The sequence below is a fragment of the Sciurus carolinensis genome, chromosome 11 (assembly GCF_902686445.1).
Source record: "Sciurus carolinensis chromosome 11, mSciCar1.2, whole genome shotgun sequence".
Lineage (NCBI taxonomy): Eukaryota > Metazoa > Chordata > Mammalia > Rodentia > Sciuridae > Sciurus > Sciurus carolinensis.
The window spans coordinates 22258165-22271973 of NC_062223.1; the positions used below are offsets into that span (position 1 = coordinate 22258165).

The window sequence follows — 13809 nt, forward strand, 5'->3', positions numbered from 1 at the left end:
ATACATAGTTTTTGATACATAAAATGAGATAAATGAAATTTTTTCTTGAGAAGAATTAAGAGTTCATGCTCAGAACAAAATTTTCTGTAAAATCGAGAATATGTGTGATAACTTCAAAGACAGAATAACAGATCAAAATACATGCTAAGCAGGAACTCATCAATTCAATCGTTTATGGCTTAACATAAGAGATTTTATAAGAACATCCAGATGCAGTCTGAGCTTCTAGAGGTGTCCATTATAGGTTATCACACTATCATACAGAACTACTTCTAAACTATGTCAGGCAATAGAACATCTTTAATTCAAATTTCTATTCATACAATGGAAATCATTTACAATACACACCACACATAGACACATAGGTGTACATACACAAATGTGTCATATTAGCTCAATAAAATATATGTTAGACCTCTGACTCAGTATTGCATTCTTACCTCCTTAGTATTCTGTTGACACAGTTTTCTTCTGATTGAAACTCCGTCATCAATAAACTATATCTCCAAATTCCTACTTTTCTCTTATTTTGGACAAGTTCACATGATGCTTATTTTACAAAAACATCCCTTTCAATTTCCTTGGTGCATTTAAACATTCCCATCTCTGAAACTCCCCATGAGTGCTAATATTATCTGTTTTATGAATTGGCCACTTACTGCATAGGTTTTCTGAGAATGTAGTTCATGTCAGATATCTTGTAAGAAATAAATACAGAAGTAATATTTCTTAAGTTACAAACCATATCCTATATGATATGTATGTTTTCTTTAATCTTCAGAGTATGATTGTAAGTGATCCCATTATTCCAATTTTGTAGGTAAAATAAGAAAAATGAGAAAGATTACTGATGATTTCAAGCAATAAAAAGAGCAAAGTTTATTCCCTTGAAGGAAAAATCCATTTCAATTTCATTGTACAATATTAACTCTATTCATTTTAATGCTATCCTTAAAACCAACTTTCATGAACACGATTTAAATATTAGGAGCAAATTCCATGCTAATATGACGCTCAAAAGGAAGAGACTTTACTGCCCAATACTTTGCTGACAGTGTCCTTGACATCCTTATTTCTCAGGCTGTAGATGAGGGGGTTCAACATGGGGATCACCACTGTGTAAAACACAGAGGCCACTTTGACCGTGTGCCTGGAGTTCTTGGAGTTGGGCACACAGTAGAGGAACAGGATGGTGCCATGGAAGATGGAGATGGCCGTCAGGTGAGAGGCACAGGTGGAGAAGGCCTTGTGACGCCCTCTGGCTGATGGCATCTTGAGGATGGTAACCAGGATGAACACGTAAGATGTGAGGATGATGAGCTGGGTGCTGACTTCATTGAATGTGGCAAAAACAAAGAGTAGCAAAGAGATGATGTGGGAATCTGAATATGAGAGGGAGAACAGAGAGTAGAACTCACAGAAGAAGTGATCAATTGTGTTGGAACCATGAAAAGACAGGTGCAGAGCAGAGCACGTTAATATCAGGGAACAGGCCGCCCCCCATGCATAGGATCCCACCACCAGCATAGCACAGAGTTTCTGGGACATGGCCACTGGGTAGAGCAGAGGGTTGCAGATGGCCACAAAGCGGTCATAGGCCATCACTGCCAGCAGAAAGGACTCTGTTACCACAAAAGTACAAAAGAAAAAAATTTGTACCACACATTCAGAAAAAGAGATGCTTCTGTCTTTTGCAAGTAGGTTCACCAGCATATTTGGAGCAACAGTGGAGGAATAGCAGAAATCCACAAAAGAGAGGTGGCTGAGGAAAAAGTACATGGGGGTGTGCAGCTTGGGATTAATTTTGATTATGGCCATCATCCCAATATTCCCTACCACCGTGACACTGTAGATAGTCAAAAAAACCATGAACAGTGGGACTTTTAGTTCTGGATAATCTGAGAACCCTAGGAGGGTGAATGTGGCCCCACTTTTATTTCTGTTTGTGAATACCACGTTTCTCTCGGTTGGAATCTGAGAGTTAATCCTGAAAACATAATGTTAAGAAGAGTGAGAACAGATGCAGTGGGTTTAACTGCCCTTTCCAAGTTCATGAAGTATATCTTTCAGAATCTGGGTATTTATTTATATGAGATAGACAAAATGTATACAATTTAAAAGCATCACACCCTTTTTATCATTAAAAACATGATTATTGAATTAATCATGAGTTATAAAAATAATTTTTAATATTTACAAATATGAAAAACAGATCAACTTATTAATGGTCATTTTAATAAATCTTCACATAAAACTGTCAACCATCATTGAAAATTGTAAATTCATACAAGAGAAATTTAATTATCAAGGGATGAATGATGATCTCTTTCTTTTATCAATAATCATGTTTTCAACTAGTGAGCAACTGGAGATTCTAATCCTATAGGAAGTAGTTCTGTGACAACCTGTATGCACTAGAAATGTACCCAAAAAAAGGATCAAGATAAGTCACAAGGGGGAAGGAGGTAATTTTCTCAACCAGGAAATAATTAACTAAAATAAAACACTGACATAGAAATATCCCTTTCCTGGATATCATGCTCACTGACTCTCTTTTCTCTTTCTCTACCTGTAAGATACCCTGTATTTTCATTCTGTCCCTATCTTACCTGTTAAAGAGGAGGATTAACAATTTTAGTTAGTACTATACTGTGAATACATGTCATAAGGGATGGGGAGGGTAATATAAAAGAAACATATTTCTGTTATTGCTACACAAAACCTCTCAGGTCTATCCATGCCAGCAACCTTTCTCTTGTATTTGTAGAAATGTTATTGCAGTCTCACAATATAAGAAATATTTATCATATAGTCCATCAATAAAGATATCTCATCATATGCAATATTGAGACTTTCAATGACCATATTTTTCCTGTACTTATAAATTTCCCTATTAAAGACAACCCAGAAGCTAGTCTAATTAGCACATATTTTCTTACTACCACATTTTATTTATCTAAAGAATTTCAAATTTTATTTAAAATATTTTGACATTTAATGAAATGAATCTTATCACAAATGATATCATTAAATCCCTGGAAAAAATTTTTTATTAACTTTTACTCCAGGCAAAAATGATAGCTGAAATATCTCTCCCAGTATTTTTTCACAATTGTGGTTTTTATTTTTGCTGTCAATGGATACACTCTTGTAACCTTAATCAAATAGTGTTCTTTATTTTTTTACTAGTCTATTTCACTTTAGTTAAATATTCTATCTTGACAACTCCTTCAGAATTTGCAAAAATGAGACAACACATAACACCAAATCCTCAGAGATTTTTTTCCCCTCCCTGGTAACTTTTTTTTGTGATACTGTTGAGGTGCTTAGCTGACTTAGCTCTCTAATATGAACCTTTGCAGAAAGAGTACACTCACTGTTCCTGGCTCACTCATATCTATATCTTCAAAAAATTTCTAGTTTTAACAGGGTCAGTTTCCCATAATAAAATTTACTTCCATCTGTCTTTTGAATGTTAAAACAAACCTGCTGATGGCTAAGGCAGGAGCTCTCTTGGTTGGGGTGATGAAGTATTCTTATATGTACAGTTAACCTTGGAGGTAAGAACCCTAGAGACTATCAACTGCTTCATTCCCTTGAGGTCACACATGAACAATTAAAATTAATCACATCAATTTGATGCCATTTTAACACCTGAGAAAACTTAGACAAAAATATAGCAGCATTGGGACCTTTTCATATATAATATATATTGAATTCACCTTTCCCATATCCTGATCACTGCCATATGCTGCAAAAATTTCATGAACTTTATGTGCCATAAATTCCATTTATGAAAATACATGTAAGAATCCTCATTTCTGGAGAGTGATGACAGAGAATGGAACAGCAGTGACTGAAATAGGTAGTCTCCAATGACCTCATGACTGTGGTGGGCTTGGTGCCTGGGAAAGTATTTGGGCAGGAGCATAGGATGCCTAGCTGCTATGGTAAAGCCCTGGCTGAGGAGGCTCTGCCCAAGAACTGCATCAGCTTCAACCTTGATCTCAGGCACATAGCTCCTGGGGATAGATGAATTCTCCTGCCAGACATCCACAGTGTTTCACCATTTCCACAAATATAAATAAAGATTGATGGAGTAACTCTTTAGATCTGTTTCTCCACCAGTGAGCAGCACTTTACTGACTCCAGTTTAATCTTCACAGTCTGTGTGTGTGAGTCTTTATTTTTCAAATCCTCCTTCATCCCTCATGAAAACTGCAAGTTTGGCCACGCAGTTAACAACACTCATTATCAATAATTTGCTAATATTCGTGAGGCTTAAATGCTTTTCCACCATTTTAAGGAGTTTGTTCATATTGGAAAAGTGTGAGTACCCAACTTTTCAGGTTGTAATGCTCCGTTGAAAGTTAATCCAGAAAGATGTATAAAGGTCAACATTCAAATGGATAAATGATCAAGTCCTTGTTAAATCTTGGCCGTTTGTTATTCCTTTCCTCAACTGTTATGGTTCAAATGTGGAGTGTGCTCAAAAGGTTATGTGTGACACAATGTCAAACTTTTCAAAGGTGAAAAGATTAGATCATGAGAGACGTGATTTAAATGGTGGTTAATCCACTGATATGGATTAACTGGGCAGTAAGAGTAAATAGGTATGGTGTGATTAGAGGAAGGGGGTCAGTGGGGTGGTCCCTGGGAGTCTACATTTCATCTTAGGTGAGCAGGGCTCTCTGCTTCCTGGGTGCCTTGTTCTGAGATCCTTCCTTCCCCTGTACCCTACCTCCATGATCTCTTGCCTTATCTTAGGCCCTCAGTGCAGAGTTGGCCAACCATGGACTGATCCTCTGAAACCACAACCCTAATAAACTTTTCATCCTGTAAGTTTTCCTTGTAGGTCACAGTGACTAAAAGCTAACTAATGCACCATATGTGCCCTGCAGAGATGCTGATCTCCTCATTGTTTCTTAAATTAAAAGCACACTCCTTCATTGTTGCCTATTATACTCCCTCTGACTGGAATACTTTCCTTTAAATTTCTGTCCAGAAAAATATATTTCTTAAATCATTTTGTACTTCAGTTTTAATATACTTAGTTTTAGTTTTGTTTCCCTGCTAAACTAAATTTACTGTGAAATTGAGAAATGCATTGTTGAGTTCAGTGATATATTATAAGCTGCTAGACTAATAACTAGCACAAAATGTACCATGAATAATTATTGAATAATAAATACAACCTTTCGGGGCGATCCAAGATGGCGGCCTAGAGGGAGACTGCACCCCCGGTCGCTCCAGAACCCAGGAGTTAAGAAGGGGAGGCATTGAGAGACTCGGACTGAAGTGGAGCCACGGGTGAGTCTGCCCACTGGGTAAAGCTCGGCCCGGGTGGCAGGCCCAGATAGAGGTGGCTTATCGGAGCCGGGCAGGGCAGCTAGAGTCATCCACAGGCAGTCCTGCGCACTCCGGCCCCGCCCACACAGCCAGCTTCTCCAGGTTCTCGGAACGGAACTGGCCCGCTAGTGAGAGCCTGTCTGAACAGAGCACGCTCCGAGTCCCGGAGCTGCTGCAGTGCAGTGTACTCCTGCAAAGAACCAGCGGAGAGGCTCGATCTGCAGTCAGTCTCAGGGATAAGGTCAGGGCAGCCGGAGACCTCTTCAGGCGGCTCTGCCCATTCCGGCTGCGGGCTCTCTTCACGGGGCGATCCAAGATGGCGGCCTAGAGGGAGACTGCACCCCCGGTCGCTCCAGAACCCAGGAGTTAAGAAGGGGAGGCATTGAGAGACTCGGACTGAAGTGGAGCCACGGGTGAGTCTGCCCACTGGGTAAAGCTCGGCCCGGGTGGCAGGCCCAGATAGAGGTGGCTTATCGGAGCTGGGCAGGGCAGCTAGAGTCATCCACAGGCAGTCCTGCGCACTCCGGCGGTGGGCCCCACCCACACAGCCAGCTTCTCCAGGTTCTCGGAACGGAACTGGCCCGCTAGTGAGAGCCTGTCTGAACAGAGCACGCTCCGAGTCCCAGAGCTGCTGCAGTGCAGTGTACTCCTGCAAAGAACCAGCGGAGAGCCTCGATCAGCAGTCAGCCTCAGGGATAAGAACAGGGCAGCCGGAGACCTCTTCAGGCGGCTCTGCCCACTCCGGCTGCGGGCTCTCTTCACGGGGCGATCCAAGATGGCGGCCTAGAGGGAGACTGCACCCCCGGTCGCTCCAGAACCCAGGAGTTAAGAAGGGGAGGCATTGAGAGACTCGGACTGAAGTGGAGCCACGGGTGAGTCTGCCCACTGGGTAAAGCTCAGCCCGGGTGGCAGGCCCAGATAGAGGTGGCTTAGCAGAGCCGGGCAGGGCAGCTTGAGTCTTCCCAAGGTAGTCGTCCACACTCTGGTAGTGGGCTCTTCCCACACGGCCAGCTGCACGGTGCAGGCCCACAGTGAGAGCATTTCCGCACAGAGCCAGTTCCAAAACGTGGAACCAGTAGGGGGCTAGGGGCAGTATTCTTCGAATGAGCTGCTTTATCAGATTCCTCCAAGACATCAGGCTACTGAAGGCTGGGAGGTGATACACTGGAAATCTAGTGGGACACTATAAGCCAATAGTGGAAAACTGCAATATCTCAAGGTCCCATTGACAACTGACCATTATGAGAAAACAAGGGAAGAAAATGTCCCAAACAAACCTAGATACTACATCAATAAAACCCAATGACAGCAGAGCAGAAGAAATGACAGAAAGGGAGTTCAGAATGTACGTAATTAAAACGATCAGGGAAGCTAATGAGGAGATGAAAGAGCAAATGCAGGCATTGAAGGAGGAGATGAAAGAGCAAATGCAGGCATTAAATGATCGCACCAATCAACAGTTAAAAGACCAAATACGGGAAGCAAGAGATCATTTCAATAAAGAGTTAGAGATACTGAAAAAAAACCAAACTGAAATCCTTGAAATGAAGGAAACAATAAACCAAGTTAAAAACTCCATAGAAAGCATAACCAATAGGATAGAACACCTGGAAGACAGAACCTCAGACATTGAAGACAAAATATTTAACCTTGAAAACAAAGTGGAACAAACAGAGAAGATGGTAAGAAATCATGAACAGAATCTCCAAGAACTATGGGATATCATGAAAAGGCCAAATTTGAGAATTATTGGGATTGAGGAAGGCTTAGAGAAACAAACCAAAGGAATGAACAATCTATTCAATGAAATAATAACAGAAAATTTCCCAAATCTGAAGAACGAAATGGAGAACCAAGTACAAGAGGCTTATAGAACTCCAAACATACAAAATTACAACAGACCCACACCAAGGCACATTATTATGAAAATACCTAACATACAAAATAAAGACAGAATTTTAAAGGCCGCGAGAGAAAAGAATCAAATTACATTCAGAGGGAAACCAATAAGAATATCAGCAGATTTTTCAATCCAGACCCTAAAAGCTAGAAGGGCCTGGAACAACATATACCAAGCCCTGAAAGAAAATGGATGCCAACCAAGAATCTTATACCCAGCAAAACTTACCTTCAAACTTGACGATGAAATAAGATCCTTCCATGATAAACAAAAGCTAAAGGAATTTACAAAAAGAAAGCCAGCATTACAGAACATTCTCAGCAAAATATTCCATGAGGAAGAGATGAAAAACAACGATGCAAATCAGCAACAGGAGGCGCTAGCCTAAAGGAATAGCCAAATAAAGGAGAAACCAAATCATGTCAAAACAAATATGAGTCAATTGACTGGGAATACAAATCATATCACAATAATAACCCTGAATGTTAATGGCCTGAATTCATCAATCAAAAGACACAGACTGGCAGATTGGATTAAAAAGAAAAATCCAACAATATGCTGCCTGCAAGAGACACATCTCATAGAAAGAGACACCCATAGACTAAAGGTGAAAGGATGGGGAAAAACATACCATGCACACGGACACAGCAAAAAAGCTGGAGTATCCATCCTCATCTCAGATAATGTGGACTTCAAACCAAAACTAGTCAGAAGGGATAAAGAAGGACATTACATGCTGCTTAAGGGAAGCATAAATCAGCAAGACATAACAATCATAAATATCTATGCCCCGAACATTGGCTCACCCACGTACGTCAAACAAATCCTTCTCAATTCCAGAAATCAAATAGACCACAACACAATAATACTAGGCGATTTTAACACACCTCTCTCACCACTGGATAGATCGTCCAAACAAAAATTGAATAAAGAAACTATAGATCTCAACAACACAATCTGCAATTTAGACTTAACGGACATATATAGAATATACCATCCAACAAAGAATGAATACACTTTCTTCTCAGCAGCACATGGATCCTTCTCTAAAATAGACCATATTTTATGCCACAAAGCTACTGTTAGTAAATACAAGAAGATAGAGATACTACCTTGTACTCTATCAGATCATAATGGATTGAAATTAGAAATAAATGACAGAATAAAAAACAGAAACTTCTCCAATACCTGGAGACTAAATAATACACTATTATATGATGAATGGATAACAGAAGACATCAGGAGGGAAATAAAAAAATTCTTAGAAGTAAACGAGAACAAAGACACATCATATCAAAATCTCTGGGACACTATGAAAGCAGTACTTAGAGGAAGATTTATTTCATGGGGTGCATTCAAAAAAAGAAGTAGAAATCAACAAATAAACGAGTTAACACTACAGCTCAAAGCACTAGAAAAAGAAGAGCAGACCAATACCAAAAGTAGTAGAAGACAGGAAATAGTTAAAATCAGAGCCGAAATCAACGAAATCGAAACAAAAGAAACAATCGGAAAAATTAATAAAATAAATAGTTGGTTCTTTGAAAAAATAAATAAAATTGATAAACCCTTAGCCACACTAACAAAGAGAAAGAGGGAGAAAACTCAAATTACTAAAATTCGGAATGAACAAGGAAACATCACAACAGACACGAGTGAAATACAAAACATAATTAGAAGCTATTTCGAAAATCTATACTCCAACAAAACAGAAAACCTTGAAGACATCAACAAATTTCTAGAGACATATGAACTACCTAAACTGAACGAGGAGGACATACACAACTTAAATAAACCAATTTCAAGCAATGAAATAGAAGAGGTCATCAAAAGCCTACCAACAAAGAAAAGTCCAGGACCAGATGGGTTCTCAGCCGAGTTCTATAAAACCTTTAAAGAAGAGCTCATTCCAATACTCCTCAAACTATTCCATGAAATAGAAGAGGAGGGAACCCTACCAAACTCGTTCTATGAAGCCAATATCACCCTGATACCTAAACCAGACAGAGACACATCAAGGAAAGAAAATTTCAGACCAATATCCTTAATGAATATCGATGCAAAAATTCTCAACAAAATTTTAGCAAATCGCATACAAATATATATTAAAAAGATAGTGCACCACGATCAAGTGGGTTTTATCCCAGGGATGCAAGGTTGGTTCAACATTCGGAAATCAATAAATGTCATTCACCATATCAACAGACTTAAAGTTAAGAATCACATGATTATTTCAATAGATGCAGAAAAAGCATTTGATAAAATACAGCATCCCTTCATGCTCAAAACACTAGAAAAAATTGGGGTAATGGGAACATTCCTAAACATTATAAAGGCCATCTACGCTAAGCCCATGGCTAATATCATTCTAAATGGTGAAAAACTGAAAGCGTTCCCCCTAAAAACTGGAACAAGGCAGGGATGCCCTCTTTCACCGCTTCTATTCAACATCGTCCTTGAGACTCTAGCCAGAGCAATCAGACAAACCAAAGAAATTAAAGGGATACGAATAGGAAAAGAAGAACTCAAACTATCCCTGTTCGCTGATGACATGATTATATATTTAGAGGAACCTGGAAATTCCACCAGAAAACTTTTAGAACTCATAAGTGAATTCAGTAAAGTAGCAGGTTACAAGATCAATGCTCATAAATCCAATGCATTTTTATACATAAGTGATGAATCTTCAGAAAGAGAAATTAGGAAAACTACCCCATTCACAATAGCATCGAAAAAAATAAAATACTTGGGAATCAATCTCACAAAAGAGGTGAAAGACCTCTACAATGAGAACTACAGAACACTAAAGAAAGAAATTCAAGAAAACCTTAGAAGATGGAAAGATCTCCCATGTTCCTGGATAGGCAGAATTAATATCGTCAAAATGGCTATACTACCTAAAGTTCTATACAGATTCAATGCAATTCCAATTAAAATCCCAATGATGTACCTCGCAGAAATAGAGCAAGCAATTATGAAATTCATCTGGAAGAATAAAAAACCTAGAATAGCTAAAGCAATCCTCAGTAGCAAGAGCGAAGCAGGGGGTATTGCAATACCAGATCTTCAACTCTACTACAAAGCAATAGTAACAAAAACGGCATGGTATTGGTACCAAAATAGACAGGTAGATCAATGGTACAGAATAGAGGACATGGACACAAACCCAAATAATTACAATTTTCTCATACTAGACAAAGGTTCCAACAATATGCAATGGAGAAAAGATAGCCTCTTCAACAAATGGTGCTGGGAAAACTGGAAAACTATATGCAATAGAATGAAACTAAACCCCTATCTCTCACCCTACACAAAACTCAACTCAAAATGGATCAAGGACCTCGGAATCAGACCAGAGACCCTGCATCTTATAGAAGAAAAAGTAGGTCCAAATCTTCAACTTGTTGGCTCAGGATCAGATTTCCTTAACAGGACTCCCATAGCACAAGAAATAAAAGCAAGAATAAACAACTGGGATAGATTCAAACTAAAAAGCTTTCTCTCAGCAAAGGAAACTATCAGAAATGTGAAGAGAGAGCCTACAGAGTGGGAGAATATCTTTGCCAACCATACCTCAGATAGAGCGCTAATTTCCAGAATCTATAAAGAACTCAAAAAACTCTACACGAAGAATACAAATAATCCAATCAACAAATGGGCTAAGGAAATGAACAGACACTTCACAGAAGAAGATGTACAAGTAATCACCAGATATATGAAAAAATGTTCAACATCCCTAGTAATAAGGGAAATGCAAATCAAAACCACCCTAAGATTTCATCTCACCCCAATTAGAATGGCGATTATCAAGAATACAAGCAACAATAGGTGTTGGCGAGGATGTGGTGAAAAAGGAACACTCATACATTGCTGGTGGGGTTGCAAATTAGTGCAACCACTCTGGAAAGCAGTGTGGAGATTCCTCAGAAAGCTTGGAATGGAAACACCATTTGACCCAGCTATCCCACTCCTTGGCCTATACCCAAAGGACTTAAAATCAGCATACTACAGAGATACAGCCACATCAATGTTCATTGCTGCTCAATTCACCATAGCCAGATTGTGGAACCAACCTAGATGCCCTTCAGTTGATGAATGGATAAAGAAACTGTGGCATATTTATACAATGGAATATTACTCCGCAATGAAGAATGATAAAATTATGGCATTTGTAGGCAAATGGTCGAAATTGGAGAATATCATGCTAAGTGAGATAAGCCAATCTCAAAAAACTAAAGGACAAATGATCTCGCTGATAAGCGGATGAGGACATATAATGGGGGGTGGGAGGGGCTAGCATTAGGTTTAGGGTTAGGTTTAGAGTTAGGCTAAGGAGAGCAGTAAGAATGAAGGAAAGAAGGACTGTGTAGAGGGAAAAGAGGGGTGGGAGGGGTGGGAGGGGTGGGAGGGGTGGGGGGGAGGGGAAAAATATAATAAACATCATTACCCTATGTAAACGTAAAAAAAAATAAAAAAAAATAAAAAAAAAAAAAGGAAAAAAAAAAAAAAAAAAAAAATACAACCTTTCATGCAACTGGGGTGCATCAAACCTACCAGAACTGTGGGAATGTAGAGGGCAGAGAGAAGAGAGTTCCCAAAAACTTAAGTTTCGTCTGCAGAAAGGAGCCATCTTAAGTTTGGGAACTCTGTGGTCAGAATGGAGCCATGTTTAAAATTCCCTGACAAGTATCCAATCACAACTGAAGACCTTTTTCAGGCTGGTCCCAATTTTAATTTAGCTAAACTTGTGGAGGTACATGGAACTATTCTTATCAGGAGCCAGGAACAATGGGAAATATCTCTTTTGGGATGAATATTGTCCTACTGCCTGCCTAGGTGTGCTTGCCCTCCAGATTCCCTTTGGGAGTTCACCCTTCTGCAGAAGTACAATCATTCTTTGCCAACCCACTCCCCACCACCTATATGATTTTTTGTGGCATCTCTGTATTTTTAACAAATTACAGCATGGAGAAATTACTTGCAAATGGAAACTGATATTTCAATTATTCTCTTCTAGAAAATCTTAAAATAACTTTATCAGAATATTTTCATGCCCATTCACTGAGCAACCATGCTAGCATACCAATTATGTCCAAGGATATGCTATTGATATAAGAATACAAAAATGGAATCTCACTGAAACATTCCTCTCCAAAGATATCTAATCCTTCTGTAGTAATAAGCAAAACCATTGAGCACAGATTGTTTTAAGTGTATGAATTTCACAATCAGGATTACAACATTTACTATTTCATGATCACTATTTTCTGCTACAGGAATCAGAGAAAGGAGATTGAGTTCACATTGAAGTTCTATAATTACTCATTTAATTTTTCATTGAACTTTTCATTAAATAAATATTTAAGACAGACTTACAAGCCAGATCCTGTTTGAAGAATTGGTGAGATAGTGTTCCTGTACTCATCAAAGTTATATTTAAAGTAGGATGTAGAAATATGTGATCATTTCCCTTAGAGCTAAAATACATGCTAACTTCATTGTCATTTTAATGAGAACGGTCAGACAAGCCCATAGGAAGGTGCCTTTGTGCAGGAGAAGAATTTCTAGTTTGTTACAAAGAGAAGAACAAACCCATTTATTTTGAAATAGAAGGTTTTTTGTTGATGTATTTTAACAACTCTGGAGTAAGTGAGCCTGCTGTGCATTTCCTGAATCCCTTTGTAAATATGTGAAAGGACAATACAGGATATATCTGTGTTTGTCCTTTGAGGCTGCATTTATGCCACTAAGTTAGTTTTTCACAGGACAATGAAGAAATATTGCATGGCATTAGTAGACTTCTATTGTGGTACACTTTTGTTAATCCATTACTGGTAAAAATTTCAGATCAGCAGAAATAATCTTAAATTATAAAACCAGAAACAGTATATCAATGTTACAGTAAAACTTTCAGTCATTTGAAGACTTCCAAGGAAATGACAGTAAAATACTGTTGTCAATACCACAAGCCCCAAAGGAGGAACTATGGGAATTGTTGAAGAATGGATTAATTTTCCCTGTCCTGAATGTATTTCTTGATCATTCCTATATGAAGCCTATGTGAAATGAACTTTGCATGTAGGGACAGTGAGCACCTGAAGTCTTATAAGTTTAGATGATTTAATTTAAAAAATTGGATCATTTAAAACACAGCCATATTGCATAAAATAATATTTCTTTATCAATTTATCTCACTAAGAAGACTAAATCAACCCAGTTTGGTGGCACAGTCTTGTAATGCCCCCTGCTGAGGAGGCTGAGGCAGTTGGATTACAAATTGAAAGTGAGCCTCAGCAACATAGTAAGGATCTATGCAATTTGTGAGGCCCTGTCTTCAAAAAAAAAAAAAAAAAAAAAAAGTACTGTGGAGGGGTCTTGGGGAGGTGCCTCTTGGTTAAACATGTGGTACCAAAAATATAAGAAAAACAAAAAGGACTTAATCAATGATAGTTTATGAAAAAGTGTAACCATTCACAGAAATAGACATTTGATTGAACACTCACACTACCTGGCTGGGGTGTAGGTCATGGGCGGGAATTTGTGTAGCCTGGGCAAGGACC

General features: G+C 38.7%; 1 protein-coding gene across 1 annotated transcript; it reads right to left on the reverse strand.

Annotated features, from left to right (window-relative positions):
- Positions 1-1014: 1014 nt before the first annotated feature.
- Positions 1015-13777, reverse strand: LOC124959181 (olfactory receptor 5D18-like). Its single transcript, XM_047517789.1, has 2 exons — positions 13758-13777; positions 1015-1987 (listed from the first exon to the last, which is right to left on the reverse strand). Exons 1-2 carry the CDS (start codon positions 13775-13777, stop codon positions 1015-1017), a joined length of 993 nt encoding a protein of 330 aa, XP_047373745.1.
- Positions 13778-13809: the final 32 nt, after the last annotated feature.